Source organism: Thermobia domestica, chromosome 2, assembly GCF_964235325.1.
Source record: "Thermobia domestica chromosome 2, izTheDome1.hap1.1, whole genome shotgun sequence".
Taxonomy (NCBI): Eukaryota; Metazoa; Arthropoda; class Insecta; order Zygentoma; family Lepismatidae; genus Thermobia; species Thermobia domestica.
In genome coordinates, this window is record NC_137455.1 from 140198289 (window position 1) to 140217505 (window position 19217).

Here is a 19217-nt window from a genome sequence, read left to right on the forward strand (position 1 = left end):
TAGTTTGTGAGTTAAACTGAGTGTGAGAATCTGGTATTTTATTGGGCGTTAGTACTACTTACTGTATGTAAACTGAATGCTGTGGATTCATTTTGTTTGTATTTAAGTGAAGTAAAAAAAAAAATGCCTCGCACTGGTGGTTGTAAGTACGCAGCTAACAACTTCTGTTATGTTTGTGGTGAGTTCACCTTCGTGAGGAACAGGAACAAAATCACACCCATCATCAAGACAGCATATAAGCAGTACTTTGGCGTCGGAGCTAGTGATTTTGATAAGAAGTGGTCACCTAATATGTGTTGTGCTACATGTTACTGTAAATTAATTAAGTGGTGGCAAGGAAAAATGTTTCATTATTTGCTGTACCGATGGTTTGGAGGGAACCAAGGGACCATTTGACAGACTGTTATTTCTGCTTAACCAAAATTCAGGGATTCACGAACAGTAAATCAAAGAAACATATTGTTTATCCGGATCTGTCGTTAGGAAGACGACCTGTGGCACATTCTGAAGCTTTACCAGTTCCTTCAAGGCCCACAGATATAGAAAAGATGGGTGATAATGAAGAAAGTAGCACTACAGAACTTACATCTCCGGAAAAAAGAAGGGATCCCTCGTATCAAGGCACGAGTACGCCCACGCCACGTGTATTACAGCAGGATGATTTAAATGATTTAATGCGATACTTAGAACTCAGTAAACAGAAAGCAAATTGTTAGGCTCCAGGTTACAGGAATATAACCTTCTCCACGAAACCACCAACATAACCTTCAGGAACAGAGAGCGTGCTTTTGTGCCTAATTTCCCAGTGATAGTTCCGTGACATTCTGCAATGATGTTCATGGATTAATGAAAGCCTTGCATAGTTGCACATAACATACGAACCTGGTGAATGGAGACTATTTTTGGATGCTTCGAGCAATAGCTTAAAAGATGTATTGCTGCATATCTGGAATAAACTGCCTTCAATCCCAGTTGCATGTGCCACTTTTACCAAAGAGAATTATGAAATTTTCAGAAAGATATTGATCTTAATTAAGTACAGTGAACATAAGTGGAAGTTGTGTTGTGACTTCAAGGCAATAGCATTATTATTATTGATGCAACAAGGTTACACGAAGTATGCATGCTTTTTGTGTGAATGGGACAGTCGGGAAAGAATTTCCCACTATGTGAAAAAGGAGTGGCCTAAATTCAATTGGACAGTTGGTGAAAAGAATGTGCAACGGGACAGTCTTGTAGATCCTAGAAATGTTCTTGTTCCACCCCTACATATAAAACTTGGACTTACTAAACAGCTTGTGAAGGCAATGAATCCCAATGGGCCAGCTTTTGCATATCTTGCTGACAAATTTCCTCGACTGTCAGCTGCAAAAGTAAGAGAGGGCGTGTTGGTAGGTCCGCAGATACGAGAACTGCAGAAAGATAGAGGTTTTGAGGCATGTCTCACAGAGAAAGAAAAGCGCGCATGGATGACTTTACGAAAGTAACCCAAAACTTCCTTGGGAGAAGACGGTACAAGGAGATGGTGGATGAAATGCTTGCAGTTTATCAGGATTTAGGGTGCAAAATGTCCTTGAAGGTGTATATCATGGACTCACATCTGGATTACTTCCCCAGTAATTGCTGTGACATTTCCGATGAACACGGAGAAAGATTTCATAAAGATATATCCACCATTAAAAAACGCTATGAAGGGAAGTGGATGCCCACCATGCTGGCAGACTATTGCTGGTGTATCATTAGAGACAAGAGAGAGACAGTACAAAAGAAAAAAGTAAACCATTATGTACGGTCGACAGCTGTTTCGCATACCTACAATTTTATGTAATATATAGTGTCAACATTATATAGTAATGCTTTACAAACACAAACATTACGTGATGATTACTCCAAAACTATCCCTGATGCAGAAAAACTAAAATCAGATTTGAATTTAGGAGTGAAAATCCTTTCAGAATCACTACTTTGTTACCCAAAAATAGAACTTTTTAGATTTTTTTTGTAGAACAGTGTTATTAGAACAGTAGTTTATTTGTTTCTTTTTAAGAATGGTGAATGAATTAACAGTGTTCTATATTAATTTATAATAATAATAAAATGTACATGGTATTAAATTAATAAAAAAGAATAATAGACTATAATAATATCAATATAATATATGCACAACATTTTTTGTGCAATTTCCAATTTTGTTGCCTGCTCAATAGGGTGGAACGAAAATGGCCTTTATTTATTTTTTTATTTTTTTAAGTTTTGTAATAGTGCGGAAAAGTTGCCTTTTAGGTTCAAAAAGAAGAAGAAAAAATTTGGTTGTTATACTGCAACATCTTGAGGTGCCGCAAAGAGCTTGAAGTTTGTAAAAAGAAATTAAAAATTGAAAAATTATAAACTTTGGCAAATTATTTTTTATGGTTTTATCTTACATATAATGTTACAAAAGATAGTTGCAAATTCATATATAAGTATTAAAATTGAAAAAAATATTAATTACAAAATATAATTTAAAATCATTATTGTGAAAAGGTTTGTATTTTTGCTGATTTTGAAATTTTTGGGAACTATTTTTGCTGTAACAAATAGTAGTAAATGAGGTTGAAATAAAAGCTTGTGGAATCAATTACATATATTTTTTTATTAGAATACACGTAAAAATATATCATAATACACTTTTAAAGACAATGAAAGTTCATTTTTTATCGTTTAAAATACCCACAATGATTACAAACGTTACAGCTGCATATCCTTCGCTTGCGAATGAACCACAGACATTTTGAGCCGATTCGGTCACCAGTTTCACAACTCTTTTCACTGCTTGCGTGTAATAAGGAAGCCGGGGAAAGTCGAAAAGCAGGTCCACTTGACTATTTGGTTGAGCTTCAGATGTCTTCTGTATAAAGTCTTTGAGAGAAGTACTGGGAACATGTTTTACCAAGGGGGGTTCAGTTACGTCATTTTCAGTCCATGATATCATGTCGATAAAACCTTTGCGTTAAAGATTATCTGTGGAACTTTAAACTTCCTGAATCCGCCTCTATTTTCTGTTCTTGCTTTTAAAACACGTCGTAAACCGAGTTTTCTTGCATTTTTGCACTCATCACATAGCATGGACAAAAGGAGATTTTCTGTAGCAGCAAAGTACCCATTTCTTTGAATAACTGGATCTAGAACGTTCTTGAAATCATCAGAGAGAGAGCGTGAATATGAGATAAGCTTAAATAGATGTTTCGAACTATAAGTACATGAAGGTTTCAACTTAATGTTAAACCATATAGGTGCATACACTTTTACAGTGTACTCAACTAGAGTCTTAAGGTTCTCAGTTGGCACATACAATCTAAGTATACGGTTTGTTAATGTAAGCCACCTGGAGTGAACAAGTTTTCCAGGGTTTCTTAAAGATAAATCTAGCCAACAATTTCCACTTGATACAGCGATACACATATCCAACAAATACTTTCGATCCGTACTTGAAATCATTTATGTTCTCCAAAAGAGGAAGTTATTTTTAATTGGCAGAGCAAGATTAGTACAGTTTTGCAGCTGCTGACCTATTTCGCCTTTAAATTCATTGGTTCCCTTCGTTTCACCATCTAAATGATAGAAAAGATGTCGCAAATGCAGCTCATTTCCGTGGAACAAACAAACCATTATAAAGGTGTTCCTATTTTATTTTCCATCGAAGAAATCACATCATTATTATGTTCGGTATTTACAACGGTTCCATCACACCCAATAACGGTACAGTTCAAAAGTTGTTCGTTGTGGTCTCTATCCTCAAAAAACTCCAGTATACTGTCGTCTATGTCCTTTCCAGTGCCAGATTTAGGTGTTACGTGACCTAAAAACTTTGAGTTTGGTTCCTCTCTTAGTGAAACGTGCTCTTCTGAAATACGTTTTTGTATAACTTAGTTCCTTTCTTTTCTTGAACAATTGATTTGTCTTTTCTTTCATCAAAAAACAATCCTCATTTTCAATTATCTGATAAAGACTATCATTAATGAGATTTCTTTGTCGTCTAATTTACATCCTGTCTATTACTTTGTTTTGTCTTCCCCTGTGATTAAACCCAAGTCCTGTAAAGCAGCACTAGTTATATCTGCAGCAGCTCTATCTGATATTCCGGTACGGTTACAAATGGAAGCTACAGGTGACAATTTCATACACATTTGAGTGCTTATCTTTTTATATTTTTTCAGCTTAAAAGGGCCTGGTAGCTGCTCCTCAAAAGTCAGGTCTATTTTGTCTTCAGTGGTGTCAATGTCATCAGTAACCGTTTCTGTTACACTACTACTTTGTGTCCGTTCTTGATTAAACTTAACTGTTTTCTGTATTTCTTTACTTTTTCTTGCTTCTTTCTTCTTCAAAGCGTTTGTGATAGCTCTATCACACATTACTCATAACCATTTTCCTGGAAAAGCGTTGATCTTTTTGAAAGTCTTGTTCTAAAACGCGGCTTTTATTTCTTCTATACAACTACAAGTATCAAAGTTTTGACACTTGCAGGCAGCAATATCAAATAAAGGTTTAGCTTCTCTAAATTTTGCGAGGTTCGAGTCAAACTTAACTGACCTTTTTCTACTTTTAGACCTTAATAAATTCCTATATTTAGCATGACTAACTTTTATCAATTGTGAAATTCTAAGGTTAGAAACAGTGGGAATAGAAGCTCTTGACCATATTTGTTCTATTTTAGGAACTAAAGCCTCACATATTTCACTTACAGTAGGATACTTCCCTGACGCAACTTTGAAGTTATGTCTAATAAAACAGTAGCACTTCATTACATCTTCGTAAGTAGGCGTACAACTTCACACAAATCACTAAATCTTCAAAAAAAATAGGACATTCCGACATTTGTCTTGTATTCACTTGTTTAGACTGAGCCATTTTAACTCACAACAATAAAGTAGCACACAAACTAACAAGTATTACGTTGTTCTGTTACACAATAGACGCCAACTTAACTGAACTCGGCAAAGCTACTGACACCTAATCTGAGTTTGTCACCATACGGAAACACTGTTGCCAACTCCTATTGGCAAAATGTCACTAAATTTAGCTCCTAAAGTGTGTTTTTACAAAATTGTATTGGTCTTGCGGCACCTCAAGACTTAATCCAAAAAGATAAAATATATATGTGTGTGCCTTTTTGACATAAAGTTGCTTATTTGACAGTATTTGAAATAAAAAAAATGTATGACAACTTCTTTTTTAAAAAGAATAAAATGTAGCAAAAATTGCAATTTTATGAAAATTTATCATCCTTGCGGCACCTCAAGACGTGCTCCAATATTTTTCATATTTCATTTTTATCTTATCTACACCAAAAAACAACTTTTCCGTGCTATTACAAGTTAAAAATCAAAACTTGTTTTTTTTTCGTTCCACCCTACTGCTCATTAAGGCTTCATCTGTGTCAGCAGATAAGGGAGTGAAAGTTTGCGCAATTTCAGTGCACCCAATAAAACATACTTTTATTTTCTATTGATATAATCTAAAATTACTGTAATATAATTTTGTTCTAATGTTAAAAAAATAAATACTTCAACTTTAATTATTAATATGAAACAAAGTACACTCATGTCCAAAATTATTGTCGCATGTCTATAAATATGTTGTTGTAGGAATATAATTTGATAACGAATTCGCCCGGTATTTCTTAAAATGTTAGTATGTGTATAATTGGCAAAGACATGTATGTGGCAAATTTCATCTCAAAAGATCAGTAAATAAGAACAATAAAACGAAATTAAAACTTTCTTATCCATTTAGCAACATTTTGATTTACTCATTTTAATTTTAGTATTTATAATTCTTTTCCTATGATATTTACCACAAATATGTATTTCTCGACTATAAACATAGTATCAGTATTAAAAGTATAATGCAAAATCATTACCAAATTGTATTCTTACAAGAAAACAGTTATACATATGCGACAATCATTTTGGACATGAGTACATGGAATTGATTTCACCTTTAACTGGAAGCAGAGAAAGTGATTAAAAGGTATTTAGCGTGCGTTCTTTTCTTCTTTTATTTTAAATTTACAAATCTTTTGTTAATATTCACAAATGCATTTATAATTTCTATTATAGTGTGATGTTTCATTTAGACCTCCTGGTATTTTTAAAATATACTGTTATTCCGCGGGAAAAATCGGATCTAAACCATCGGTAGTGGGGAGCAGCCGCCTGCACAGTATAGTTTACGATGTAACTGTTTGACAAACGGAATTGGATTTGCGTATACTTTGCGTACATAGACGAATGAGCGTTCTCGTACGTCATATTGTCTCGTCACGTATCACTATCACCCTACTCCAGTTTTCACTCGTATCAAACTTCAGTACCGGGTATCAGTAATCTTACCCATTGCTATTCCTTAGTTTGCCGCACAATCGATATATAAAATATTTGTATGGAACTGTTTAGTCTGACATTTATTTCAATCATATGTTGTCTATTCGTTTCATACGTTCTCTCGATTTCGTATTGCTTCCATCAAAATTTTATTGAAACGATTTATAAATCATCATAAAGGAAAAACTCTAACACACAATTATTAGACAGTTGTTTCGTACCCTCCAATTCGCCGTTCTAAATGAATTTTCGCGAATGGAATGACAAAAGCGATGAAAATTATGAATTTAAGAAAGTCTTTATTTACAGACTCGGTCACTCTTTCTGTCTTTCTTATTCTTTCTTCGGAAGAAAACATGCGGCGGAAGAGATGCGCTGTACTGCAATCTAAGAGTGAGATGCTCTATAGAGGCCGCCTCCTCGATCCGCAACCTGAGGACGCGTTATGCCGTGGTGACAGGAACCAATATTACATGGTTCCTATCTTATATAATGCCTGTTGTTCTGTATGGTTGCGAAACATGGTTGCTTCCTTTGAAGGAAGAATATAGACTGAAAGTATTTGAGAACAAGAACCTGAGACGAATATTCAAATCCAAGAGGAACGGGAATGGCGGAAACTTCATAACGAGGAACTACATAATTTATACTGTTTACCAACTATTGTTAGACTCAGGTGGGCAGGTTATGTAGTTTAATAGCAGGTTTAATAGCAACGCTTTCAAAGTCTTAACTGGAAGACCAATCAAAAAACGGCCATTAGGAAGACCTAGGCACAGATGGGAGAACAATATTAAGATGGATCTCGCAGAAATAGAAAGTAGAAACTGGATCCTGTTGGCTAAGGATTGAAGTCAATGGAGAGCTTTTGTGAAAGCGGCATTGAACCTCCGGGTTCCATAGGTCAGAGAGTGAATGAGTTTTAGTTAGTGTGTTCCTCTTACTTTATATCCTTCCTTCCTTTAAATATCTTCTTACACGCAAATGAAGCAATCGGCTTATAGTCATTCCACCATTGCTTCGCACCCTTTGTCATATAAAATGAATCTGCATAAGTTTGAAGAAGAGACGGACTATAAATCATTTACTAAAGTTACCATTTTCATATACTCTCTCTCTCTCTCTCTCTCTTTCTCCCTCTCTCTTTCTCTAGTTTTCCCAGTATTGATTTGGAAACTTCCTCTCCTATTATGTTTTTCCATGTCAAATGTTAGAAAACTGCTTCTCTCCATTCACACTTAGTTGATCCCAATCCTTTGTCATTCGCTCCTGTCAAATCTTCGTATCCACCATTCCGCTTTATTTACGAGGAAATATATTAAGCTATAATTCAGTTTCACACGAGTTACAGTTTAGCCCTCAAAACAGCGATAATTTCATCAAACAGTAATTTAATATGTTCCCAACAGTCTGTTACGAAATAATAGCCTTCACTTGCTCCTATTAAGAGCAATTCTTCTCGTACAACGTGCAATACATGGGGAAGTTATGAATCAAAGCCTCTGCAACATTACTGATAAACATTACTCCGGAAAAAATAGAGATGGTCTTAAAGAGAAAGCAATACCTTTCATTTAGTGTTATGTCTATGATGTTGAAAAACATAGAAAGTGATTCATTGGACAAAATACAGTGAAACCTTTTTAACAGATATCTCTTAATAGCGGACACTTGCATAATACGGATATATGTATTGTTATTGGAGAGAACCTTCCCGTTTATGGACACAGAAAGTCTTCATTTACCAAACGTTTTAGAGACCTCTTCATAACAGACAGGGTTTATGCTCAGCTTCTAAACACATAGAACAGAAAATATTTTCTCCAATTAGAAAATATTAAATAGATCTTTAATTGATTCCTTCAAGTGATCCAGCAGTTAGAAGGAAATTTGGATTAGACACTTGTGTCCGAAAGATTACACGGCAGATAACTATTGTTGACATTTTTACCCAAAAAAATCGTAGACAGTCATTAGTTAGCCTTATTTACATTTAATATAATATTCTTATTAGGTTACTTTTAGTTTTAATATAATCAGCAAGTGAAATAAGGGACTTGTATAGAGGTAGGACTTATGGCTGGGAAGAAACTTATCACACAAGTACACGCCCATATAAACAAGTTCCTCACAGACAGATTTGTTTCTTTGTAGGAAGGGGGATTTCCCACAGTATTTCGATATTAAGCCTATATTTGCATTTATAACTAATGTATTACTAGATACTTTCACACATTTACATTCTAAATTTGCGTAACCTCTCTGTAAAGGACACACCTCATTTACGGGGAATCAATCACGTCCCGTTGGTGTCCGTTATTGATAGGTTGTGCAACAAAAAGAAGAAAAAAGAGAAATAATCCATCTATCCAAGCTTCATGAATGTTACCTACTGGTAATGGCTTAATTTCGTAATTCCTTCTTTATCTCTGCATAATTATTTAGCGTTATTCGCTTGATTTTTCTTATATGTTCATCTTGATTGTGTAAACTTTGCATCTCAAAAAGCCAAGAATCATTCTTTCCATGAATCTCGCACCCGAAAGCTAGCCTTGCATGTAGAAATAATCTTCATAGAGGGCATTTACTTACAAATAGTACTGTTAGAAGGCGACACACAATAGATTCAAACCTGTTAGTCGAAAGTGTATTTCTTTTACATATAAACTAAATAAAGAAACAATCTATTTTAGCAAAAACAAAATCAGTTGGGAACAAGTAATATACGTTTTAGTGCGATAAAAATTACTTTCTCTCGACTCCTTTGAGAACTACACACGAGGATTTCTATATTGTCTCATACTATTCTATTCAGCTCAAAGATCAGGATTAAGAATTGGATTTCTGGGCTTTCGGCATCTATGGACATGTTAGTCTGTCACGTATGACGTCCTTCAGTGATCACACCGTCCAGGGAATCGGGGAGGAAGAAAGGATTGAGGAAGGAAGGAAGTAGCCCGGACCTTTACAAGAGATAACAAACCCGGCATTTGTCTTGTATGAATGAGGAAAAATCTCCCTCAGAATGGCTGAACTGAAAGATTTCACACCTTTTCGATTGTGTCCTCACAGGAAATCGAACCCGGGACCGCTCGCACCTAAAGTGCTAATATTGGCAGCTTCACTACGCGACACCACTTCAGCTCGAAGAGATTTGTCTATTCGTATGTCTTATCTTTAGACATTATTAAACGCTAATAATATTCTAGAATGGTGTTATTTAATTTCATATTTAGTTAGAAATGGTTCTGATTGTTATAATTATGAATGAGCATATATTTACAGCTACAACACATTCGAAATTCATATGTGAAAGTAATAGAGAAAGAAATCACGGTGTGGTACAATATGGATCCCAATCGTAATACAAGGGCTAATAAAAAATACTTTTCCGACAGTTACAATAGTACGAGAACCCTATTTTAAATGCTGAAAGTGCAAATAAATATATATAGAGAAAAGTGTCGCCCAAACTTTCGGAGACTTAAGATCTTAATTTGTGACAGGATCGGTATATAATTGTTTAGGGAAGTTCTAGACACTTCTAACAAGCTGTTTTACACCAAAAACTTTGTGAAGAAATTAGAATTCGACTGTGAACGCGTACACCCAGGAATATTTTTAAAAATATTTATTACCTTCGCATTTACTTGGAGAAAAAAGACCCTAGAGAAATGTCGCTCAGAATAGCTGACCGGCAGATTTGAATCCGCAATTCACAAGTTTCCAAAAATAAAATTGTAACTTGATGTCTTATACATTGGTTTTCTAAGCGGTCGCCCATTTGATCATCTTTAAGCGACTCTAACGATACGGGGACAAGCACATGTCAAGTTGAAGAAGAAATGCCTATGATTGAACTGGTATGTAGAACAATGGTTTCAAGTCTCTACTTTATGCAAGAATTGTAATAGAAATTAATTACGTTAAAAACTTGTAAAATACTGTTCTTTGTGCAACAAATACCAATATAATATTATTAGGTAACAAGAAAAGGGAGTTTCTGCATTGCTGTAAAACATTTCTTTCATGTACTTCCTTTCGGTCTATATAGGTAGACTAGAAACTAAGACGTTATTAACAGTCTTGTAGTAGATCTTTCAAGACAAATTAAACGGCTAAAAGAACTGGTACGAAGTGAAAAGGGATAATGCTATAAATGTGTTCTTCATTTAAAATCTATTTCAACAACTTGTGAAAGCTGAATCTGTTGTTTGTGTGTTAACTCAATTTTCCTACGTACGAGAATGGAATCCTTTTCTCGATTTCTCTGATTGCGAGAGCCATTTCGATCAAGAGGCTTGTGGGATGGGAGCAAGAATGGAAGAAAATTGAACCAATTTCTTGTTCCATCTCTTTAGAAAAGTATCTCGATCGAGATTCGCAACGGGGGAAAAAAAGTAGACTAAAAGGCTGATTATTTACACAAAAACGTGAGCTGTTCTTTTCTTTCTACAACGACGAAGGTAGAAGTGATTCAGTTTGACAAACTGAAAAAAAAAAAAAAAACAGAAACCCCAAATTTATATTGTAATATACTGTAAATCGAACATTTGTACCTTTTACACTACGTCCAACGTAGGCTACATTTGCTCGTTCCAAGTGTTTCTGTTTGTATGAAAATTCAATATTTCCCCTAATGTGAGCACAATGAGTTATGAATAGGTTACAGCTCAAGAATTAAAAGAAAGGAAATATTTAATGTTCCACAAAGATAACCTGTAGGCTTTAGAATGTAGAGTATACAGAAAGGTGATGATAAAAATTAATGGTGACAATACAAATGAGATTGGTGGAATATGAAAATCACTGAAATTCCATGAAAACGATTGTTATATATAAGCTCATATTTTGGGATAAAATCAGAGAATCTTCATATTATAGAGAGATGTTTACATAAATTATCTGATTTCTCAGACAAAAAGAAAGGATACTTTAAGGGTAATACTATAATAATAATAATAATAATAATATTTAGCAGAAAGATTTAGATGCTGTTAATCACTGGTGCAAAAAATAATTAACTCTAAAAAAAGCTAAATATATATGACATTCAGTAATAAAACTCAATAATTTGTCAGCAAATATAAAACTAATGGAGTAAGAATAAATAAACTAGAACAAATTAAAGATCTCAGTATTATATGACAAACAATTGAAAGTTGGTAATCACATAAATGATATAGTGCAATGGAGGAGAAAAAAATAGGCTTTTATGTTTAATCAATGGCCTGATTTTATAAATGGTTGTTCTTATGTGTACGGACACTTGTTAGATCGAAACTTGAATTTGGTTCAGTCGTTTGGAACAGTTTATCTAATATACTTATTAACAAAATTGATGTTGTACAGAAACGTTTTATATGACTACTATGTTATAAAATGAAAAAGGATTACTATTCACATGAGTAAGAATATTGGTTAGCATTTTGGAGACTTCAAAAGAAAATTTATTGATAAATACTGCTTGAAAATATAGAAATAAGAGTGCCGATTTATAATGTAAGAATCAATTGGCATTTGTAGATTAAATTCACAACGCGAAATATTAAGAGTGGCAATGTATTATAACAATTTAAAATGAACATTTGCTGGGAGAAATAACAGAGCAACTTGTACAAAAATTAAACACTTTTAATTTTATGACAAGGGACTTGATTTTATTATTATTGTGTATCTTCAGAATATCTTTAGTTATAACCTTTTATTCAAAGAACCAATCTTTTATGTTGAAACACGACAAGAAGTAACCAGGATCTTTTTGCATCCCGGATATGTAATTTTAATCATGGTTAACTCATTCTTTAAACGACAGATAAATGAAGCTTTAACTTCCACAATTTTGTAAATTGTATATTATGATATTGACTGTTACTATTTTAATCTTGTTTTCTAAATGAGCTTGAATCTTGTGATTTAAATATATTAACCTTCTGAAAAGGGCCTTAATCTGCTAATATTCACTCTGCATTTCAAATTTTCTGTTCTGTTTTAAATGATTGTATAATGGTTTTAATATAGTGTTGTATTTTTGCCAATGATCTGTTCACTGAAAATAAAATTATTATTATTTTGTAAATACTTATCTGTCTAGTATTGGAGACGGACAAGAATTCTAGAATTGTTTAGAACAAACTTAACTTTTCCTTTCAATCTTCACGTTTCGTAACAATTACATCTAGGAAGTTTTATTTCGTAACATACGCAACAAATGACACCATCATTTCTTCCCATAAATTTTGGATAATAAAGTCAGGTCAGACATTGGTGTTCACTTGGGGACTTACTACAAACCAGAACAGAAGAAAGGACGGCTCAACGGACAATCTTCAGCCTCCAACGTATAAAACCAAGATGGAAGCCAGGCCAGAACGCATTCAGACGCTACAGGCTACTCTCGCCTACAAGAGATCCTCAGAGAATTGAGAACATATTTTTGCCTACCCTATTGGAGCCAACAGAGATAGATGGGATTGGAAACAACTCAAGCAGAATGGACAATGAAATTCACGCTTCGGACTCGGATTTTCTTTCGATTTTACCACTATTGAGAAGATCTGCTTTTTTCTCTGATTTCTTTTAATTTGACTAGTACTTCTAGTACCTAGAAAATTAAATGTCATAAATCAATAAGGAACGCATGTGTTTTACATAAAGCTCTTATCTAATACTGCTAGGTTCGATGCTCGTGAGGGACAAGGGGATATTTACAATACATAAAAGAAGTTACACCATTGATGATCACTTGATTATGACACTGTTTTCTTTTTCTTTGCTCTCCACGTTCGAAACAATCAATAAATTCAGTTTCATTTAAACTTAGTTTCAATTAAACATTCTTTGGCTATGCTCTGGAGTTGCTTCTACTCGATCGGATAAAACGCACTGGCTTGTTTGTTTTTGTCGAAACACAGTACCTCTTAAACAATGAAATGACTGATTTGATTTGATTTGATTTTTGAGTTTAGCGTGCCTTTCAACAACAAGGCTATAGAAGACATGGACCCACAGCTTAACGTGGGATCAAAACCACGAGCTCTTACCGGAAATCGAAACCGGATGGATCTCCTTTGCCAAAGGCGAGTATTCTAACCGCTTAGCCATGAGGAAACTCTCAAATAATGAAATGAAGGATAATAAAACGTGGCTAATTTACCACTCCCCTTAAGATCTTCATACACTATACTTTTTTCCATGTTAAATTGCATAAAAAATGCAATTATACCTTACAAACCGTCTCCCTTCTGCTCACGAGTTTATGTTAAATGTTTTAAATAGTTGCTGAGTAAAACATATCAATGTTCTGTATTATCACTACTGTAGTGTGTAAATACAATTGTTTAAATATCCAGCGTATCTCGTTCTGACAAACAGCCCATCGGTGTAAGTAATGGGAAATAGTGTATATATTATCACTTTTAAAGACATTGGTTCACACTTGTTTTTATTGTTGAACTGTCTGAGTTTGCAGTTACGGAGTGTGAAAATTTGCAGTAAAGACACCAGTTTTTCGGTAACGAAGACCGAAGTAGCAATTGATTAGTAGTGTGTTTCACCATAATCCACAAAGTTTCGTAGCTATCTTCACAAAAATAAATCGGGAACCGAGTTTAACAGGCAACTTTGTGCTTTAACTGAGTGAGGTTAAACCTACAGAACAATAGAATTAATAAAATAGATACAAAGAAAAAATACATATCAGATTTATAATAAGACAACTTAAAATACTGTGTATTTTATATAATTTATTACAGTAATGTCTTCTTAAAACGAAGTCAAAATATTACAATATTTTTCAAGTACTGGCACACATTTTATAACAAACAATACGAATAATACTGATTTGTCTATTTAAAAAAAGTCTACATATTAAGTTTACCAAAAACCTGATAAAGCACTGCATTATATAAATACCAACATAATGTACAGTACTTTACGTATACTTTGTAATACTGTTACCTTTCTACAGTTTTATCACATCTCACGTTTAGAATAAGATATAAAAATAAATATTCGTTGCTAAATATCATTATGTTGAAATACATTTTAACCTACCATATATTAAAACGCAAAAACCTCCTTTATACACATTACATTTGTGTATTTTTATAATATATTAATTTATACAGTTATTTTCTTTATTATATTGAACAAACTAAATAACGAATAAATAAATAAATACAGTAATATTTAACAGACAACACAACAAAACCAAATAAATATTTTATACTGTTTTAGTTTATCTCACCTATACAGTTTAAAATGTTTTCTTCTAATACGTGTAAAGATTCTCGTGTGGAATTTATATCTGTTTCAAGTACGATCTTCGTTTAAAAAAATTCTAACGACCTATGTCTCTTCAAAGTCATTGAAGTGTTATCCATAAGTGGAAGTATAGGGCTTCCTTTGTGGGTACATGGTTAGTGTACTCGGGTTCGATTCCCGGTGACACCTCATGTGGCTTGAATTTTACGTTAAACTTAGGTTCACGTCTTACATAGCCTTCCTTTTGAAAGACGCTCATATCTAATCAACATAAACATAACATATCATCAAAGAAGTGTGGATCTTCTTTGCCTGTTTAAGCTATTTATTTTGAACAAACATATTAAATTGTTTTACGCACACATGTATCAGAGAGAGGTGGAAAGCTAGAATTTTTTATCATCACTGTACTTTGTGTGTTCCTATTTAGAAAATAATTTAAATCAGATATGAATATCCCAATTCCTAAAAAAACGAATGATTAGCGAAAGTCTTATTTATTTATATGTATGTACAAAATAGACCTAAAATTCATCGATACGTATTTCAAAACCGTTCCTCAGAGAACAAGAATGCGAAGAAAAACTCAGAGCAAACGAGATCTTATTTAGGAAATCATTTTAGCAAATGAAATAATGTACATAAAGTTTTTAATCCAAGAAACCCTAAGAGGTTCTCAAAGACTCACTGTTTACTTTTAACACCAGATTATTTACTATGTATATTTTTCTTCCTTCTTGGACTCTTCTTCCTATAGGGACTCATATTTTAATTGCATATTCTTGGCATTCTCTAACTTATTTTTTTCTAAAAATGTAATTCCCAGCAGTAATAAAAAGGATCAATGGGTGGTGTTATTATGTTAGACAATTCGTTGAGCCTGGGCACAACTGACCCACTCCCCAGTACCTCGTAATCTCAGTAACCGTGTTCTATTAAACAAAGTTGATCGTAACTAAATTCTGGATAAGTTTTATTCTCAGAATCGCGTTATCGCTTGTTATATAGTATATTTTTGAATCAAATGTCCCAACAAGAAATGAAGCATTGTAACACAATGTTCTGCAAGCCCTACGGTTTGGGTAAGTGTTTTGTTTTCTTTTGTAGAGGAAGGTTAATGGCGACTAACATGTTTATTTTTGGTTCAAAGCAAGAGAAACAAATGCTTAACGGTTCGTTGCATAGTATGCCTCATAGGTACCTTGTGTTTTGTTTTGCTTTTCTCTTTTCTTTGTCTTGTTTTGATTGGAATTACACTCACGCAATTTTTTTTCTTTCAAAAACACTCAATATACCTCTGGTGAAGAAAACAACAAGAGTTTTAAATATGTCAGCAGCAAAACAGCAGAAGTTGACCAACAAATAAACGAACAAATTACTAATCTCTACAAAATCGTGTTGAGAAATTTACTCAGCGTAATTTGAATGCTCGCTTTATAATTTAACGATTGATAGTAAGATAAATTATGCAGTGACCAACACAGGAAAGAATTAAGCTTGATTAATCTAATTACGTAATGAAAGTGCTCTGACAAGTTAAACAATATATGGAAAATTGTAGTTACCTTGCTACCAAGTATAAACCGTTATCTCAAAGCATGAACTTAATACTCAATTTACAGTAAGTATCTATAATTTTTGAGAATCACTTGTTTCTGTTTTGCTTCATATTGAACTTAAACTTGAGATGTTGAAGCTTCAAATTAAGATATAAAGTCATTAGCATCGATGCTTTATTTCACTTAAAAAAGTAAAGTAAAATATCAAAATGAGACTAAATATTCATTATGTTAACTCTTTGGTTTAAAGTGCTTTGTATGCATTAACCTTTACAAAGTAATGTGATATTATTCTATTTCATTACTATTTTGATTTTTGTTCTAAAACAAATTAGAATCTATTATGGTTTCCATTTGAGAACTCAAATAAAAGTAACTCATGTTTTTGCACGATAGATAAAACTAAGAAATATAGGTTTCAGAATTATGCTCTGTTAGTGTTAACAACAAGAACTCCAAAAAAGTATAAATTTACTTATATCCAACATATTCTGGATTTTGGTACAGAGAGTTTTACAAAGCAACCACCTTATATTTTAATAATCATATTTCATTAATACCTGATAAATAAAAGCAACGATTTTAATGATTAAGCAAATCATTTTAATACTTTCAAGAAACAAATCGAATTGGTGTCTTCTTTAACAAAAAAATCGTGTGGGAAAACTAATTGAGCAAATCGACAAAGGAAAATTAAGCCCATCCTTCTGTACTGAAGTTTCACATGAATCCACAACTTGCTGAAATCAAGTTGAATACATACATATAAAACGATACAGTATTTTTTAGTCTCTGTAATTAATTTTTAGTCCTTCATTTGACGTTTCTAATCAACATCAGAAGGACCGTACCACACGGGATCGATGAAATCCATTAATCTGGACCAAAATTGGGATGGTGATAGAACTTTACGAGCTTAGTATCCGTATGAAAGTGTGAAGGGGTCTTTGCTTCCAACTTATTGGCCATCAAATTTGGGGATCGACTTAGTGATAGATTATTATTATATGAAGTATAATATTGACGGTACTGATCCGATCTTGACCAAATTTGGTATGATTATAGAGCTCGTGCAGTGTAGTATGTAAATGACCTTATGGTGTACGGGTAGTTGGTTCTCGAGTTATCGGCCATCAAATTTGGGTTTGAGCTGACTGACATCAAGAAATTTCACTCAGAGCAATTGATGGAGTTCATCCGATTTTGACGAAATTTGGCATGATGGCAGGTCTTCATGAGATTACGTCACATATCTGCCGTGTCGTGACAAAACGCTGTAACTTTGGCGCAGCAGTTTTGCGAAAAAGAGCCGTAAAGTTTTCATCCGAAAATGTGATCTGTATCGTGTAGAACCAGTGTAACTAGGCAATAATGGTCAACCAATCAATTTTCACCAAATTTAATCACACAACATGCATTTACGTAACATTACATGTAACCACGTGTTTCCAAAGTCAAGATACACTGGTTCTATACGATACAGATCACATTTTCGGATGAAAACTTTACGGCTCATTTTCGCAAAACTGCTCCGCCAAAGTTACAGCGTTTTGTCACGACACGGCAGATATAATATTAGGTTGAGCAGATATTTGGTTCTTATTTGCCATCGAATTTGTGGTTTGGACTCAAGAAAGTCTAAACCCAAACTTTGAAAGCCAGTAATTCAAGAACCAAATGCTTGCACGCTACGGTGTTTCACACGCATATTAAACTTGTTAATATTTTAAATTTGGTCTATTGGATATCTTTAGTTCAAGAGTTCCTGGCCAATAGATTTTAGGCTTGGATTTAAGAAACTTCTTACAGGAAGAAGTGCTGTGCGTATTTATAATCAAGATTTTTCTAAAAACCACTGAAGAACGATTTGTTTTTCACGATAGGGAAACTTAGTAGTTTACGTTTGGACATCAAAATATGTCAATCCCAAAATCCTACGAGATTTAGGTGTTTGAAATCCTAGCAATTTCAACCATTTTACTATTAGTTGAGCTCTGGCCTAAACAACAGAAACATTGTATACCAGCTCATCAGACCTGAAACTTTAAATCCTGCTCATTTAGATTTCTGTTCTCTGCACAACAATATACTTGGCTAATTTTGATTATATATATATATATATATATATATATATATATATATATATATATATATATATATATATATATATATATTGTGTGCAAGATCAAAGCACAGTATAGTAACAAAAGCATTACACTTGTAAAATGTAATACTCAGAACAAAATATAAAACTAAGTAAATAAACAATAAATTAAAACATGGTGTTAAGTTAAATATTCCTTCTATTTCGTATTTTCTGCTTATAGCAAAGAATCATGCGTCTGTGTCTGATACTTTATCCTTCTTCTTACACGTAACGAGGAATTCAATTGCCCACGACACCACTGATAAAACTAGAAGTAGTGACTGGACGTGGACGCAAAGAGGATAGCTTTTAGTATAATCACGAAGGAACCCTGTCAAAAATAGATAAATTAAGTTTAATGATGTTAATTCTATATATTTAATAACATATTATTGTTTATAATTTTAAATATAAGTCACACAATGCATTGTAACTGAAAGCTTCCATATATAAGCTATGCGGTCATCTAATTGACCTGGAGTGGTATTGTTGGTCTTATAAGAATGTACGATATTATTAGAAAAGGGAGAAAATGCACTATTTGGTTGCCTTATTTTCTACGCACAGATACTCGGATGTTACGATATTTCTTGAAGTTGGCTCCAAGTTAGTGCTAACCAGTGGCATTGCTGTTTTAATATACCATAGTTTACATACTATTTCAAATAAAGTGCTACCTTAACACGAATGGAATCCTATCTTCGTAAAAAAAAAAAAAAAATGTTTTGGTATTTGATATAGTCCAATGTAGTGGATGAAATAATAACCTGCTTGTTCAAATTTAAATTATATAGAATAATTAATTAAGAATGTAAATAAATATAGTATAAATGGCAATTCTGTACTCAAAATTAAGTTCATAAATAAAAAATAGACATACACAAT

General features: G+C 33.3%; 1 protein-coding gene across 3 annotated transcripts in view; it reads right to left on the reverse strand.

The window, feature by feature from the left end:
• Positions 1 to 14094: 14094 nt before the first annotated feature.
• Positions 14095 to 19217, reverse strand: part of LOC145675736 (putative monocarboxylate transporter 5) — a 52885-nt gene continuing 47762 nt past the window's right edge. For all 3 annotated transcript variants that reach the window (XM_081746368.1, XM_081746378.1, XM_081746388.1), the window contains exon 7: positions 14095 to 18663. In XM_081746368.1, the coding sequence (XP_081602494.1) occupies positions 18521 to 18663 (143 nt within the window). In that variant the 3' untranslated portion in view covers positions 14095 to 18520. The remainder of the gene's footprint in view (positions 18664 to 19217) is intronic.